At 39.5% G+C, this 18738-nt stretch overlaps 1 protein-coding gene across 6 annotated transcripts in view; it reads right to left on the bottom strand.

The window, feature by feature from the left end:
- gdpd5a (glycerophosphodiester phosphodiesterase domain containing 5a) overlaps window positions 1-18738 on the bottom strand; it is a 157267-nt gene that overhangs the window by 64239 nt on the left and 74290 nt on the right. For 5 of the 6 annotated variants that reach the window (XM_050035688.1, XM_050035685.1, XM_050035692.1 and 2 more), the window contains exons 3-8: window positions 15719-15822; window positions 15399-15492; window positions 15249-15308; window positions 15054-15152; window positions 4351-4444; window positions 3954-4099 (exon numbers count right to left, since the gene is read on the bottom strand). In XM_050035688.1, the coding sequence (XP_049891645.1) occupies window positions 3954-4099; window positions 4351-4444; window positions 15054-15152; window positions 15249-15308; window positions 15399-15492; window positions 15719-15822 (597 nt within the window). The remainder of the gene's footprint in view (window positions 1-3953; window positions 4100-4350; window positions 4445-15053; window positions 15153-15248; window positions 15309-15398; window positions 15493-15718; window positions 15823-18738) is intronic. The other variant, XM_050035710.1, reaches the window with a different exon arrangement.

The raw sequence follows: 18738 nt of genomic DNA, 5'->3' as shown, positions 1-18738 counted from the left end.
TAAAGGGGTTTTTTTTGGGAGTTTTTCCTTATCCGCTGTGAGGGTCATAAGGACAGAGGGATGTCGTATGCTGTAAAGCCCTGTGAGGCAAATTGTGATTTGTGATATTGGGCTTTATAAATAAAATTGATTGATTGATTGATTGATACACTATAAACCATCCAGACCTCTCAGGTCTTCTGGCACAGGTCTGCTTTGTGTCCCCAGAGTCAAGACTAAACATGGGGAAGCAGTGTTTAGTTTTATACACCACATATCTGGAACAAACTTCCAGAAAACTGCAGGTCTACTGCCACTCTCAATTCATTGGAATCAAGGCAGAGGACTTCTCTGTTTGCTGCTGCTTTTAATTAAATCAAATATTTCTTTATTTGTTACAGTGCACTGTGACTTTTATCCTTGTATTTCATACCTATCTTAGTATATGTTATACTCTCTATGCCGTTAATGGTGTTATTATTATATTTAAATGTCCTTTTATAATGCAGTAATGTTAATCCAAAAACATCACATAGAATAGGAAAACAATGACAGGAAACACTTTTCTGTGCAGTGAGTACTTTTACTCATACTTTAAATGCGACTGGTTAATAACTTAAGTAACTTGTTGCAACCCCTTCTGTTTGGTCATCTTAAAATGATCTTTTATATCAGCATTTCCATCATGCACACCTGAAAATGCACTCATGCAAGGAAAGGATCCTCCACCTGAATTTATCTTTGGTATGACAGCTTACTATTAGCATACTGACAGGTTCTGTCAGAGAGAGTTTCAGGTGTCATAGCAACTTTGACACGGACACATTGAAAGAAAACAATACAGACAAATCTGTGTTAAATTCAGACACATGGCACGCATGGTTCTACGAATGCCCTGAAAACAATTATAACCTTATTAGTTTTATTTTAACTGTGCCAAATAACTGGGACAATTTGGTATGGGATGTGGACATTTAGTGTTTAACAGACGTTTGTCAGGGCTCTGCACACCCAGCTTGAAAATGGGACAATTCCAGCCAAAGTAGGACGTCTTGTCACTGTACCTTTGAGGTAACTTTTCCTGTACAGTAACGTACAGTGGAAGTACTTAAGTAAAGTTATGGCTTGTTTTTTAATTTGCAACATATTCCCTCAGCTGAGAATATGTTTCGCACATACATTGACTTCTGACTATAAGAATACCCTATTTCCTGAAAAGATAATTAGTGAAAGGTGCTTTTTAGCCAATTTCAAGCAAGAACTCTGAACATAAACTGGTCAAGACCAGGTTAGGTCTGCAGCATAAGATGCATTTACATAAGGTTATTTAAGTGTGGGAGTGGCCTATTTGAATCCCCTTTTGTTTGAGACCATGCTGCAAGGTGAGTGTGTTTGCTGATCTTGTAAGTTTATTTAGCTCCTTTAACTTTAGCTTATATTGTAGTTATGCTATGTAGCGTGTGAAATAGAGTATGGTGAATGTGCTAGGAAAGGTAGTATCAGCACTGCTTCTACCTGGAGCTCGCATGTACGGAGCCTGGGTTTGGTTGAAAGTGGCAGTGCTGTTTGGGCGGAGAAAGCCATGTGTAAGTAAGGTAAAGGAGGTTATTGGGTTGGTGTGGGGAGCAGTGAGATCTGGCATTAGGGGAGTGTCTCTGGGACGCCAGAGATCATTGTCTAGCCTCCTGGAGGTGTCATGGAACCAACTAGACGAAACACTAGTGAAAGGAGGTTCCCACCCGATGACCCCAAAGACATGTTAGTTATCACTGCTCACTGATCTGTATAGTTAAGCCTTGCCATAATAGCTTATCATAGGGCTTAGGAGGTTATTCACTGAGTGCTGATCCTTTTCTAGAACACAAACTTCTTGTGTTTATTTGAATTGAATACCATGGTAATCTAGCCAAGTTAAAAGACAGCCACTTTTGTAACATGGACAACCCTTGCTTTAGGGTCAACATACTTCACTGAGCAACTGATCTCGCTTTGTAATACAACCCGGGTTTGTGCAAAAAGCAGTTGGCTTCAACTCGGCATCTTGCAGCAGATGCCCTGCCAGCTCCAAAGGCTGAGCTCAGGTGGTATCTACTCATCATCTTTCCTAAGTTATGGCTATGAGTGAATTTTAGCACAGACTAAGTGTGGATAAAAAAAACATCTTCATGATAAAAGGCACGTTATCGAAAAAAGTAATGAGAGGACTTACTCCTTGTTGGCAGCAGCTAGTTAGCAACTCCTGCTTCTGACAGACAACAGCTGTTTTCTTCTGTTTAGTTTACAATAACTGGCATCCGTTAATGTTGCTTTCCACCATCTACAGGAGAGCACTTTGTCTTCCCTGTTTGTGTATTTTGTGCAATACACAAACAGTCTCAAAAGGATTGAGATTCACATCCAGATCTGAGTAAAAATATGACAATATAGTTGTACAAATGTTTGTCTTCATTCATAAATGATGATTTAACAGATGTATATTAGAGGTTTGGTTACTGATTTACAGATTGAAAATCCCTCTGCATTTATTTGTGCGTTGTGTTTTACAAGATTAGTCACAATTATGGCACTTGTTTGTGCTCCCTGCATTTGTGGATTTTGTGTGAAACACCACGGTAAAACAATCTCAAACGAATTCACACAAGTAGGTGGAGATTCACAAATACATTTTCACGAGAAATGCTAAGTTAATTATCAAATGAAGATATGTTGTAATTTAGAAGCAAAACAGATGCAGATTTACAGATACATATCACTGCATTTTTTTGTGCATTGTGTTTTACATGTAACGTGTAACATTTGTTTGTAAATACTTATGAGACTGTTTTAACGCCATACAAGTAGTCGATCAAGAATAAGAAACATTGACTTTCTAGCTTCTAAATGTGTAAGTCCATGGTATAGGCAGTCTGAAAAGTGTTCACCTTGATGAAGACTGTGAAACCCACTAATTATTAATAATACACGTATTAATAAAGTGGCCTCAGATGCTTTCAGACTGCCAACCTATACCACTGACTTTACATTACGTAAGTAAGCCTGTCAGTCATTGTCACTGCTTCTGAGATTGCTCTCTGCTTTGCAATAAAGAACTCCTTACAATACAATAGAGAGAGGCAAGAAAATCTAAAGAGCTCTGATGTCCGATGAATTAATCTCCATATTTCTGATAATGGTCTTTAACTAGTTTCAATGCTATTTCAGCTTTATTGAATTATGTGTTTCTAGCAGAAGATGATCAGTCATTGTGTTCAAGTCTATAAAATCACTGTCCATCACGAAAGGCATGTAGATGTTTCCCAGCTGAGAGATGTGAGTATTGACTCCTGACAACATAGTAATGTCTGAATAATTCAGATGCTACTGTGGTGTTTTAAGTGATAAAAACAATATACATATGTCTGTGATTTATTGAAAATCTACATGCATATGAAATACACTGCAGAGAGGTTAAAATTAGGTGGCTTTTGGGATTTGTATGTATGTGCATACTGTAGATGGACAACAGGAATGTGTGTGTGCGTATGTGTGTGCGTGTGTGTGTGTGTGTGTGTGTGTGTGTGTGTCTGTGTGTGTGTGTGTGTGTGTGTGTGTGTGTCTGTGTCTGTGTCTGTGTGTCTGTGTGTTATTAAAGAGAAGGAAAACATAGCTCTGAACATTACTGTGCATTTGTTTGTAGCTAGTTATCTGAAACTGCATCTGCTTGCCCTGCTGTGAAATCATGGTCCACTCTGTTGTTGCTTCTCATACTCACTGAGCCTGACAGTAGAAGGCTCATGTAGTGTAGCTCGATACCACTCTGCTGTATGAAATATAGTGAGTCATCCACACATTCAGTCCATGTGTAATGTAAAAATATCAATCAATCCATCAGTGGAATCATAAACATATTTAAAGGTGACATTGAAAAGTCTCTGCAGTGACATGTTTTCACAGACCTGGCTTAGACAGTGATGTCTGGGAAAGCACCAACTTACCATCGGAGCTCCTCGTCGACCAATGATGTCTGGTCGAGGTCCGAGGCCGTGGCGATCCATAATGCAGGGGCAGGTGAATGTTAATGGTGCCAAATAGAGAGCCAGGAGTATGATGATGTAAATCAGCAAAACCAACACCTGGGAATCTAAAAGGGAAGAGTAAGGGGGTTTTATCTTCTGTTCCTCTAGGGAAGGGGCCTTCCTCAAAAATATAAATTATTTTATTTGATATCATCTGCTTATGGTGCTGTAAAGTATAGCTTTATTCATGATACAGTTCATAAAAATGATCTTCTCCAATCCTCATCACTCTGTATAAACCAAAGAACTCAAACCCCATTATCTGCCCGGTGGTTGATGACAAGGATCTTTACTTGAAATACATTTCACCACTTACTAGATCTCTCTCTGCGGACCACATATCCAGCTACCAACCAGCTGATAGCTGTGACTGTTGCCAGGGCTCCAATGTGCAGGAATGGTGCTGTAGACTGGTAACCAAAACACAAATATAGAACTGATGTTAACTGGTGGTTACTTATCAAAGAGAGTAGGCCTACAACAGAGTACAACATGTGGGTAGGGTAATTACTAAATTTTTCAGAAATAAGTAAAAGTGTGATGATCACAGCTCTTTTTGGTGTGTTACAGGAGAAATAGAGTAAATTAGATTTTGTCTGTTCTCTCAAACAAAAAATGTGTGCGCTGTACTAGGGGCTGATATGGTGGTTGATCAGTACTACTTTATTGGGAAAAAGAATGTGGGACTATTTCTTGGCTGGGAACAGTGACCTCACTTCTTTATGCAAAGCTTAACTAACTGATTTTTGCTTCATATTCAAGGGTCCAGTGTGCAGGATTTAGGGGGATTTATTGGCGTAAATGAATATCATATGATTTGTATGTTTTCTTTAGTGTATAATTACCTAAAATAAGAATTGTTGTGTTTTTGTTATCTTAAAGCCACAGTGTGTAGGAATTTCTCCCATCTAACATTGAAATCATATATTGTATTCAAACAGATGGCGCACTCTAGCGCCTCACTGTTTCAAACACGTATTGCAACAACTGTAGCCGCTGTGTACCAAAAAGCTATGATAACACTGATGAAACCATGTCATCCGATACTACATGGAGTATTCATTCAGGCTCCTACACAGACACACGCGACGCGAGTTGACAAACCCCCTCCTCACCATGCTGGCTGTGTTTACAACGTAGGACTGTTGGGGCGGATGTAAATTGAAACAAACCAATCACGTCTTGTCCTTTGACAACTGACAAGTGGCTCAACCTCACACACCTCATCCCTCTCCTCGCATTACTGCGCCGCTAACAGCTGTTAGTGGCCAGCGGCACTACTGCCGCATAACAAAGTCCCACTCTTTGAGCATAATGCAGGATCATGTATTATGCAGCATCACGGGAGACGGAATCCTCGTCGCCAAGAAAGTGCAAAAGGGAATCAAAAAGGCAGCGTGACCAGCGAATTAAAAAAACAAGGGTCAGCATTGGGGTTGCCTTTCCCAGGTGGAGAGAGCTGCTGAAGGAGAAAGGTAATACAATCACAGGCCAGCGCTAACAGCAGCTAACAGTGGCTAACAGCTAACAGCGGCGCAGTGATGCGAGGAGAAGGATGAGGCTGTTAGCGACTGGCCGCTAACAGCGGCTAACAGCCAACAGCGGCGCTGGCCTGTGATTGCATTACCATTCTCCCTCAGCAGCTCTCTCTACCTAGGAAAGGCTACCCCGATGTGGGCCTTCGTTTTTTTAATTCGCCGGTCACGCTGCCTTTTCTATTCCCTTTTGCGCTTTCTTGGCGACAAGGATTCCGTCTCCCATGATGCTGCATATGCATGATCCTGCATTATGCTCAAAGAGTGGGACTTTGTTACAATTTTGCCAGGGTAGTAGCGAAGCGCCTTTTGCTCCTCTCCTTCGGCTCCTCAGTCATGCAGTGCTGGCCTGGCTCTCAACGAAAACACCAAAGGCGGTGCTGTATGTCCCTTGCTGGTGGGTGTATTCTCAAGATGGCGAAACGTAATGGAACCCCACAGACGACTTACCCGCACAATGTACAAACAAATCCGAAATTCTCCTTTACGAGAATAAGTCAGATTATTGGTGGAGGTAATAGTACACCAGTGATGACATATTTATGAATGCAGACATCAATTTTTGCCAATAAACAACTGAAAATGTTACACAATGTCCCTTTAAAATAAGCCATTTATATCTATATTTGGAGTGGTCCTCTTCCGCCATGTTGAGCTACAGTAGCCCAGAACAAACTAACCAAACACTGCCTCCAGATAAGGCATTCGCATTTTCGCTTTTTCGCATCTGCCACTACTAGGCTACATGCTTGGCACACAAGAGAATTTTTAGTTGGTTGCAATCTGCAATGTCACCAGTAGATACCACTAAATCCTACACACAATTCATTTAAATGATAGATGGTATTGATCATTTTTTTCCTAAGTTTTCATTGTAAGTAATGACGAGCAAAACTGTGATATTGTAACAAACACACCTCACTGTCCCACTTTAAAGTCCGCATTCAAATTCAAATTGATCCGTCTTTACAGAGACTGGCAAAAATATAGTCTTAGATGCATGTCAATTCTCTCTTAAAAGACAGTGTCTCATGCAGAAAAATCAATGATCTTAAATTTAAAACCCAATTCTTGACATTATGATCTCCTGTACACACTGACTGTATCGCCTGTAAACATGGCCTGTGCACATGGCCTGGGGGGGTATTCCATCAAGCAGGCTAAAGGCAAATCCAGGCTTAAATGGCCAAGTCTGGCTAATGTGAGCCAGAGTTCTGTTCCATCAAAGTGGCTAAGATTAGCCTCACATCGGTAACCATGGAAACCATGGTTCTGGCTAAACCTGATACATCGAGCTAAACTCCGGTTTCTGTTCCGTCAACCTGAGCCACAACTCTGTTCCATCAAGGTGGTTAACCTGAATCCCAGCCTAGTAACCATGGTAATTTATGCTGCCAGGCAATCCTGGTCTGTAGCAGGATTAAGGTGAGGATTAGCTCCATCTATGATCAAAAAATGTTCAACAGACAAGAACAGACACCTAAAAGACAGTTCTGCCAATGCTTTTACACAATCACAACTGTCATGTAATGATAAAATAATATGTAGATCACAAAATATATAACATATTTAATCAAAAAACATTAACTATTAAAAAGCAAATTAAAATGTAATAAAAATAAGATAATTAAAAAAACACAACAGTAAAGCCAAAATCAAACTAATAAAAACAAAGCTATAATAAAATGACACTGTTGCATTAAAAAAAGATTGTATATGTACACCAAACCACATGAATATGTGATTGCCCTCCCATCCCCACCCCACTCTATTTCCAATTGGCTAGCAAATTCACAGCCAATTAAGATCAACTGACAACGGCCGTATAAGGAGTGCATCCAAGAGAAGGAGAGGGACACACCCAGAGAGACACAGAGACAGAGCAAGAGAGAGTAAATTAGGAAATAATGGCATGCCCCTTCATCGAGGATCCTGTTGATGAGGCCCACATTGTCCAGAGGGCCTTCAAACCACCACCAGCCCCAAGGGTCTTCCAGGACAGGACCAACCCATTGATACAGACGGACTCCTATCTGTGGGAGAGGTACTGGTTCAGCAGGCAAAGCATAGTGTATCTATGCAGTTTGCTGGAACCACACATTATAAAGATCACACGCCGCAGCCAGTCTCTGACCACTGTGTAGTCAGTCTGTATTGCACTGAGGTTTTTTGATGCTGAGAGGCTAAGTAAGGCAATTGTTTGCAGAGAGTTAAAAAGGGTGTATTTTCTATTCATTTTGATTATTTCTAGCATCACCATACATCATGCATAGGGATTGAGATGATAACATTAACATATGGTTATTTTTTATATTCATGAATTAACCATGACACAGAGCAACCAAATTAAAATGGGACACACACCATTGTGGTCTGTCTGTTCCTCATTCATAAATTTAAGGGGATTTTCCTTATTTTGATATAATCAGGGAGAGAGCTTACAATTGACTCCCAAATGATGAGAAATAAATAACTGATTCACTCTCACCTGCATTCACTTAATAGGGTTCCTCAAATCCACTGAATTGATGGATTTGCTAAATTTAATTTTCTACAATCAATAGATAAATGTCAGGTGATTATTTCCTATAAACTGATCATTTCAGAAATGTCATGATCTACAATGAATTATGTGATAAATGCGATGATTCACATAAAATTGTTTGATTAAATGCATCATCTTAAATTTACATAGGAATCAGTAGATAAATGTGAAAAATAGTCTTTCACTAATATTAATTTACACATTTGGTGAATTTCATTAGGCATACTTGAATTGTTAGATTTAATAGGTGTTCTTATCTACATATATGTTTTCCCTTTGATGCGGGATTTATATAACATGTATAACATATTATGCTGAAATGCTGAATTTTCTTTGTCACTTACCCCATTCTGCCACGCCACCTCCCTTGCTTTCTTAATCGCTGCAGTATTGCCTTTTTTCGTAATTATGTCCTTATATTCCTCATACACTTCCATAAGGAGCGTTTGCTCGGCCGCAGAAAAAGCCTCTGCTCACGCCTTTCCTTTGCTTTTTGACATTTTGCAACCTTTTCGGCACTCGACTAGTGAGGGCTTTTTATTTTCCCTGGGTGCGTGCATGAGTTGAGACTTAACCGGTGAAGATTGAATTAGCGTCAATTGGAGCCAGCTGATTTCACTTGATGAAACGAGTTGGCGCTAGATTGGGAGTTGGCATTTAGTCAAACTTCAAGATTACACCTTAGTCTGGATATTCTTAGTTAGGAATACTCCCCTGTGCACATCACCTGTAAACATCACTTGTAAACATGGCCTGCAAATGTTGCCTGTAAATATTGTTTGTAAACATCACCTGTAAACATTGCCTGTAAACTATGACTGTAAATATCACCTGTAAATTTCGCCTGTAAACTTCGTCTGTAAACATTGCCTGTACACATCACCTGTAAACATCACTTGCAAACACCTGCAAACATTTTCTGTAAACATCCTCTTCAAACACTGTCTGTAAACATTGTAAACATTGCCTGTAACTATCGCCTGTAATCGTGGTCTGTAAACATAGCCTATAAATGTCGCCTGTAAACATCGCCTGTGAATATGGCCTGTAAACGTGGCCTGTATACATTGCCTGTAAACATTGTCTGCAAACATCACCTGTAAACATCGCCTGTAAACTTGGCCTGTAAACATCACTTGTAAACATTATTTGTAAACATTGCCTGTAAACATTGTTTGTAAACATTTCCAGTAAACTTTGCCTATAAACTTTGTATCTAAACATTGCCTGTACGCATCACCTGTAAACATCGCTTGTAAATGTTACTTGTAAACGCTGCTTGTAGATGTGGCCTGTAAACATCCTCTGAAAACATCCTCTGTAAAAATTGTCTGTAAACATTTCCAGTAAACTTGGCCTATAAACTTTGTATGTAAACATCGCTTGTAACCATCGCTTGTAAATGTTGGTTGTAAACGTTGCTTCTAAACATTGCCTGTACAAATCACCTGTAAACATCCCTTGCAAACATCACCTGCAAACATTTTCTGTAAACATCCTCTTCAAACACTGTCTGTAAACATTGCCTGTCACCACTGCCTGTAATCGTGGTCTGTAAACATAGCCTGTAAACATAGCCTGTAAATGTCGCCTGTAAACATCGCCTATGAATATGGCCTGTAAACGTGGCCTGTAAACGTGGCCTGTGTACATTGCCTGTAAACATTGTCTGCAAACATCGCCTGTAAACATCGCCTGTAAACTTTGCCTGTAAACTTTGCCTGTAAACATCACTTGTAAACATTATTTGTAAACACTGCCTGTAAACATCACCTGTAAACATTGTCTGTAAACATTGCCAGTAAACTTCGCCTATAAACTTTGTATGTAAACATTGCCTGTACGCATCGCTTGTAACTGATGAAGCAGAATTCAAGGCCTGGAGCTGGGTCAGAAGGCTCACAACCTCGTTCCCTACTTCCCGAACAAACTTTCTTTGTTTTCTATTAAATGTCTAAAACTCAAATACTCAGAGGTCAAAAAATCACTGGAGACACGTAGAATCAGGTGCAACAGAGTTTAATGTGCTCGCAGGCAACATACACATCAATTCAATGAGTCAAGCTCCGGAGCAGGACTGAAGTTTTCCCTTCTGTGCATCCCTTTTTAAAGCTGGTGAAGATTCTGTTGAGTCTCTACCTTTTTTCTTTAATCCTACCCACTTGAGCAGAACATAACGGTGTCACGGCTCTCCGTTCTTCCCTTGAAGCCAGCATACCCACTTGAGCTTGTACATAATGGTATCCCAGCTTTCCCTTTTTCCCTTGGAGCCAGTTTTACCGTGTAATGCATTCCTGGGCAGTCTAGGCCCGCCTGCTATTACCAGGGTCATTTCAGGCCAAGCTGGAATTCCTCTAACTTTCCACTAATATGTGTGAGCTCATCCTCCTGCTATTTTTAAAAAAAAAAAGATGCACAGTGAATCCTAGGTACTTTTCCACCACAATGCTTAAGTGCTCAATGAGTGTATGTGTGTGTCATAGAAATACATGAAATAATAAACCACTGTGTGACTGTAAGTGCACAGAGTACCTTGCTTTAACAGGTATCTTTAAAGGTCAACTTAAAGGTACAGCATAAACACTACAGTAAATGAGTACATTACACTACATAACCATCGCTTATAAACGTTGCTTGTAGATGTCGCCTGTAAACATTCTTGGTAAACATTGCCTGTAAAAATCATTTGTAAACATCGCCTGTAAACTTTGCCTATAAACTTCTCCTATAAACTTTGCCTTTAAATTTTGCCTGTAAATATTTTCAGTAAACTTCGCCTATAAACTTTGCCTTTAAACGTCACCTGTGGGGCGCCCAGTGGCTCAGTGGGTAGAGCAGATGCCCCCTCTCTCTCTCTCTGCCCCTCTTTCACCCTTAATATCCTGTCCTACCATGTATAAACAAAAAGACAGAAAAAAAAAAACATCACCTGTGGCGGTGGCGTTGCTACAAGTTATGTCAACGCACTTCATGGACCGAACTAGTTCAGCTCAGTGAGAACGGGAGGGGATTGTTTAGCAACATCATGTTCTGTGATGCTTTGCTTGGGTTGTGTTCTTTGTGTTCATGTTTGATTTTTGCATTAAAGCAACACGTACCTTTCTGGAAATTTTACACTTTTCTTTTTTTAGGTTAAAATGCTATTAATAAGTTGATGGCACACTAAAATGTAAGTGAATTCCACCAGAAATAAAAACTCATAATTATACCATTCTCATATGGTTCTAAGAAAACTCTGACCAATCACTGCATTCAGACCAAATGCAATGATTGGAGTTTTCTCCTGTCCTGTCTGTCTTCCTCACATGGAGGCCTCCAACTGACATAACCGCTCGCATAACATTTCTAACAGACATTAGAAACCGCTGCAGAGATCTAACGCTACAACCGAGAGAGCTCAGGATGTGTAGCAAGGTTGGCCTGCTACATCGAGCTAGCCCTGAGATGACCGTGGTTTCTCCTGGAGCTGTCCCGACGGGGAGACGCTGTCAGCGCTGTGACAGGACGTGGAAATGGGGGAAGCATGGAGGGATTAGCTCTAGGCTAAGAGCTAACCCCATCAAACCAGCTGTTCCAGCATTCTTCTGGCGAACGTCCGCTCGCTGGACACGAAAATGGACAAAAATGGATTACATTCGACTGTGGAGATCCACTCACCGAGGAGTGAGGGACTGCTGCGTCCTTGTGTTTACTGAGACATGGATGAATGGTAACATATCAGACGCGCTAACGGGGCTAACACTACATAGAGCAGACAGGGAAGCTGCATCATCTAGTAAGCTCCGTGGTGGCGGTCTGGCAATATACACAAACAACTCATGGTGCTGTGATGTGAAGAGGATCTCCCAGTTCTGCTCTCAGGATGTGGAGTTTCTGACTGTGAAATGTCGACCCTTTTCATCTTACTATTGCATTGTATGTTCTTTCTTATATGTTGCACAATTTGTTTTTAAATGTTTTGTTTATTTTTTGCTTGGGGTATGTGAAATGTCATTTCGTTTTTGTGCTGCGCATAAAAATGACAAAGAAGTTCAGTTCATTTCATAACATTATATATGACAACACAGCATCCAGTTGCTAATGGCTAACGTTAGCCTACTGTAGCGTAGCCTCTGAAACATTAACGTTATCTTCCTTGTGTGTTTCCACTTACTAGTAATGTTAACGTTACTATCTAATGTTAGCACTGTAACCTTATTCTAAAACTCATCAGTCATCACTGACTGTAACCTTATTCTAAAACTCATCAGTCATCACTGACTCCAGTTGAGTTTTAAAACTCTGGGGTTGTGTTTGACTGTCTTGGTTGTAACGTTACACTCGCTCTCCTCCTCCGTGTACCTAACATTATGGAAGAGAGAACATACCTTTTATTCTCATTGCCACAAGTCACATTCAGGGATTGACTGTTTCCTGATCTTCAACACCTTAATAGATTCAGTGGTAGAGTGTGAGATAGGAGCCATGACACTTTGTGCCATAGTTGAGTTACATGTCGACCTGAACAGTGATGTGTGATGTGATCTGAAGAGGCAGGTGGAGGCTCAATACTATGCTGCTGCAAAATGAGAAATTTAGCAACACACTATTAGAGGATCTTAAATCCTTTTTTGAAATCAATACTGGCTCCACCACACAAATGTCCTCTGTGTTGTTACGACTGTTGTCGTAATTTCTTTTGTTTGTGTGTGTTATCCTGCACGTGTTCTCTGTGCGTGTTCTCTGTGTGTATTTTCTGTATGCAAATAGGTGTGTGCCATAGCCCAGCGGTGATTAGTGGATTGGATCTGTGCTCGTTCCTGATTGGCTGCCGCCAAGGGCGTTCGGGTTTTTAAAGAACCAAGATGGTAGTTGCTTCGAGCTAGCAGGCAGACCTCACCTTCCTCCTCTCCCAACCGGCCACACATATTGTTGTGTTGTTGTAGTAAATCATTGTTGTGTTAAAGACTGTTAAATCGTAGGGGTGGACTGCCAGTTTTGTTACTAACCCTTTTTCTCCTGTTTATTTAGTTAGGGAGGTAAGATTTTTGTCATTTATTTCTTATTATTTGGTTAGGTTATTTACTCCCTTGATAGAATTGTTTTGTTAGTTATTTTGGCCTTAGTCCACCCTGAAGTTATTATTTCACTCACTTCTGTTGTTCCATTTATTGTAATAAATTAATATTCGATCGTCAAACACATTTGTATCCTTGTGGCCTACTTGGGACTTGGGGAAGATGGGGGCCTTTCATGTTGTGTCCCAGACACCCCTAGACTGGGCATAACAGTGTTTATAAGAGGAAAAAATATTGCCTACACTTCAAAAGTTAAGAAAGAGAACGCAGAGAATGAAAAAAAAAAAAAAAAACAGACACTTGCGATCCGGAGAAAATAGCAAAACACTTGTATGATAATCTTTGCCAAACCATCTGTAATTTGAAACATCAGCTGCATGAAATATAGGGTGACAAAAAAGCAGAATATGCCTTATTTAGACTTAATAATAAATAATTTTTACAAAGGGGGTGACAAAAATGGTAGATTATTTGCCAGGCAATTAAAACAACAGGATAAGTCTAATAGCATTCCAATTAATCAAGAGATACTTCAGACCCATCCAACTTCAGACCAGTAAGTCTTCTTGATGTAGATTGTAAGTTCTCGACAAAGACTCTCGTGTGACATTTAAAGAAAGTACTGCCAGACATAATAAATGGTGACCAGGTATAGGCTTAAAACAGGTCGTTGGTTGATAATATGCGAAGGTTTTTACATCTTATACTTATGAATTCATCCAGTCCAGTCCTGGTGGCAGCCTTCTCGCTAGATGCCGAAAAGGCTTTTGATAGTGTCAAATGGGGATTTCTCATGCCAGCTCTGTCAAAATTTGGGTTTGGACCTGGCCTCTGTCATTGCGTGAAAGTGCCTAGTTCCCCTGGAAAGGCTGCCCATGCCTTTCCAGGGGAACTAGGCATGGGCAGCTGTTCTTGACAATAGTTTTAGAACCACTGGTATATGCAGGGTGGAGAGAACACAAACTGTTTATGTATGCGGATGACATTTTAGCAGTTATAGTGGATGCCATTCATTCTCTGCCAGTGTTACTTGAATGTATTGACTCATAGTCTAAGTTGTCAGGTTATAAGATAAACTGGCACAAATTGGAGGGTATGCCAATATCACATACATGTCATTCTACTGATGTTACTTTATTTAATTCTAAACGGGTACCTTCAGGTATGAAATACTTGGGTATTCAGTTAAATCCAAATTTGGAGGAAAAAGTGGTTCTGAATGTGGAACCTCTCCTTAAGAAGATAAAAAATAATTTGGATAAATGGGGAAAATTGAAACGTACTCCATGGGGGAAAATTAATGTGATTAGAATGGTGGTTCCCCTCAAACAATTAAATTATGTTTCCATGATGTTGCCTATTAATCACCTGCCACAATTGTTTAAACAGTTTCATAGAATAATCAAACACTTTCTTTGGGACAGGAGGAGACCAAGGATTAAGTGTTTGAGGGTTGATGTCTTTTTCAGAACTCATGCAAAAATACGATCTGGACTATAAAGGTAATTTTTGAAAGTATTTACAAATCAGAAGCTTTATCACCAAGGGCCAATTCATTCAAGATAAGAACCTAGTATTATTTTTTTCATTACACAAGCCAGCTTTTGTTTAAAATATGTTGTTGAAGTGTAACAATGTGATGTTTAGTTGTACCGCTGTGATTGCTAAATTACTATTATGAGTATAAGCATGTGTAGCTATCAGATGCCTGTGGATATGTTGAGTTCCAGTAACAGTGCTGTCAGTTTGTTCAGATTTGAGTGAATAGATAAATAAAAAAATTGAATTATTAAAAAAAGTTGAACGGGTATAGACACAACAGCAAAAACAAAGCATGGGGTAAGCTGATGGCACAGTCATTTCATTCTGATTCTAGGCTGACCTGCAGTGATACAAGCAGGATGTCCCACTCATCTGCCCATATGTCATCGACAGAGACGACACCAGAGATAATGGTGAGCAGGGTAGCCAACACTCCAATCTGTAGAGATGAGATGGATTAAGATGAAGTTGGATTTTATTTCAAAAGTGTGTGGAGCAAATCCAAGACAAATATGAAGGATGTGAACCACAGCACCTTGTGAACCCAGTAGAGGTTCAGCTGTTGGCCGAAGGATATATGGAAAACTGCCAAAATCTGAAAAAGAGGCATGATTCACAAAGTTATGTCATAGCTGAGCAATAAGCAAGTTTGCTGACATCTCAGAGTGTGTTAAAAGACTGTTACCATTAAGAATGCGATGTAGCTGAATCCCATGGTGGTAGATGCAAGAATGGGGATTGTTTCATCCTTCCATTCTCCAGAGCGGTTGTACACTGACCTGGCGTGTAAACAAATAAGGTTTGATTGATTATTGCTCATGGTAATAGTCATTCTTGTCAAAGAAAGAGAACTCTGTCTGGACTATTTAGCCTGTTACACCAGGTGGGTCTGGTTGCCTGCTGCAGTAAGGTAAGCACCTCATCTGGAAGTAGTTTCATCATTAGGAAATATGCTGGTTACAAACAACTTTTCACTTACAGCCACATAATGGATGAATTACTCACCAGTTGAACTCATTAAAATCATTTTGAGCCACCAGCCAGAAGTAAGTCCAAAAGACAAGCAGGAAAAAAGAACTGCACAAGATGATAAACCAGGTACACTCCCACTGTAAAGGAAAACACAAGCTATAGTTAACCTTTTCAGATGTGACACTGAGACTTTTTCCATACATATATATAAGAATATGAAGAAGTCAGCAACTAGATGGTGAACTAGTGAGCTAATGGAGAATTTAGCTGTTAAAGAGCCAGATAATTCCCTCAGGACTCAGGAATTGGTTGAGACCAAAACCAGACATTGTAGGAGAGAAAGTTTTGAACTTTCATTTACCACTTGTTCAGATATACCACTCCAAATAAATACAAATGTACCTCCCTAAGATCTGTAAGTAGTTAAATTGGCAACTGTTTGCTAACATGCTCCCCAAATTAATTTTTAAAGGGGATGAACAACATGCCAACATGGCGTTTGCAGCTTGTTTCTGCTGCCCCCTATGCCATCAAAAATAGTTAATTCATACAGTCAATAACACTGTCTAGGTAGACACTGGACTCATCTACTTCTGCAGGCTGCGTTCATCTTTTATGTTCTTTAAGTTTTTTTTTCTTATGTATATAGTTGTGCATTTTCCCCTGAAAATCCTTTTGATTTCCCAACTACATGAGGTATTTCTAAAAAAACAACTTTAAAAAGCTAGAAAGTAAAGGGATGAAAGAAAACAGAAACCATAGGATGAGGTAAACCACAACCAGGAAATTTATTTAGTTTCATTATTAAAATGCGTTCTTATTTTCTATTTACCCTGATTATGACATCTTAGAGGAGAAACAAAGAATTGACTGAAAATTAATTAAGGGAAAAATTCAAGTTCATGCTGTTATATTCAAAATGTAACATCACAAACTTAAATTTTGCTCTTAATTAATTCTGAGTTCTCAAGCAACTATTTTCGCCAAACAATCTGCTAATGATGACTTCCTGTAATTCCTGTCTGTCATTACAAAGCAGATGTTTATGATAGGATGTATAAATGTTATTTCTTAAATATGTTTTCTTGCTAGCCTACCCTGTACAGACTGGCTTAACATGTGGAACAAAGGTACAGAGGAGAGCTTGTGCAGCACTCAAGGACTCTTCCCTTCAGTAGATAACAGGATTAGGAGCTAATGCCATGTGAGGGGAGGTGTAAAGTATGATAGGCCAGTCATCAGATCCTGAAGAGCACTGATCAGCTTTTCACCACCATGCCTGGCCTCACCACTTCCAGCGGCTTATGTAAGAGGCTGGGAGATAATTAGATGTGTGAGCAGGTAAAGAGCGAATGGCTGCACTGATGAAGCAGTTGCGTCTACACAGACAGACTTGTAAAAGATTTTACTTTTAGCCAGGAATGGAGAGGGCATGAATACACATCAGGGAATATCCTCTACCCTGATGCAGCCAGTTGTTACTGACTGCATCAGGGTAGCCAGTAACAACTGGTACTGTTATACCAATTTAAAACAGCCACTGGTATTTGTCATATCTCTACCTCTACTGTCAGGTAACAACCTGAAAACTACTGTAGAATTAATGGTGGTTCGAGTATTTCTGAAAAAGTGATATGAGAAACCTGAGGAGAAACCTGCTCAGTAACTACTGTCAAAATTCCCTTTAGCAAAACTTTAAATACTCAGCTGCCCCGGTGGGGCTGTCTGTTTTACCTCCACCAGCAGGGACTGCCTCTGAATGATGGTAATGCAATATGGATAACATTTTCTATCACAGTCAATGCAACTCCATATCACCTCCACCAAGCAGCTCAGATTTCCCGCCATTTTATTATTTTATCCACTTCGCTTCAACCGATCCCCACCAAAATTTTATCATCTGTTCCTTGTCCCATGATCAACTTTTCCTGAAAATTTCATCAAAATCCGTTTGAAACTTTTTGAGTTATTTTGCAGACAAACAAACAGACAAACAGACCATTGTCGGCGAAAACATAACCTCCTTGGCGTAGGTAATAACAACATAGTTTGTGATATTGTAAATCCTCTGGATATTAAGAGACAAATAAACCACAAATACTAACTGATAATCAAATTCATCCAAAAATCTTGTAAAGCCAATAAAAGCAGTCCTGCTCACTGATTTGCAACATTGGCTTAAATGGTGCAATGCAACTAGAGATATCAAAGAAATACTTGAACATCAGTTGTAATACAAGAAGATAAGATAAGATAAGATAAGATAAGATACACCTTTATTGATCCCATAATTGAGAAATTCCTGTGTTACAGCAGTCAAGGGGAAAGTCAGATTAAAGATTTCAAAATTTAAACTTAAAAACTTAAAACTTAAAAACTAGGCATGCAAAATAAGTACAAAAATACAAGAAACGGCGATCAATAACAATAATAACAATAATAATAATAATAATAATAATAATAATAATGAGAAGTGGATAATAATGAGCAGCAGTGAATGAAAATGAGCAGTGGATAAAGGGAGCACATCTAGTGCAAGTGATTGTATGTGCAAAACAGCAGACAGCTGTGGTGTCCATAACAAAAGGGAAAAAAAAACAAAAACATGTCATAGTTGAAAGATATATAAATTGGTATTATCTGTGCTTGAAAAAGACACGAGAAAAAATGTCTGAGGGTCATCATTACTACTTAACACATTTATTTTTTTATTTATTTAATTTCATTAATTCATCCAAAGATAAGTAGTAACCTCCATTACACAATCATTTTCAGTGGAGGTGTGTGATATCTGTCACTTTCTCTTGACTGCTACATGGCCTTCAAAGGTCCCTCCAACCGCAACCTTAAAAGCATATTTTGTCAGGCTGTAAAGTTAGCTTGTCACAAGGCCGATATACATGGCGACATAACCAGGTATTGAAATGTTTAGCTGCAGGAATCGAAGGGAAATGAAGACAGGTGAATTCAGAAGGTGTTAAGGATAGGAGCTTAGTAATTCAGTTTGTCCGTGAGGGAGAGAAATACAGAAGGGATAAGTTAGTAAGGAGGCA

The sequence above is a fragment of the Epinephelus moara genome, chromosome 3, assembly GCF_006386435.1.
Source record: "Epinephelus moara isolate mb chromosome 3, YSFRI_EMoa_1.0, whole genome shotgun sequence".
In the NCBI taxonomy this organism is placed as follows: Eukaryota; Metazoa; Chordata; class Actinopteri; order Perciformes; family Serranidae; genus Epinephelus; species Epinephelus moara.
Note: the sequence above shows the minus strand (reverse complement) of the source record. Positions and strands in the feature narration are given on the sequence as shown.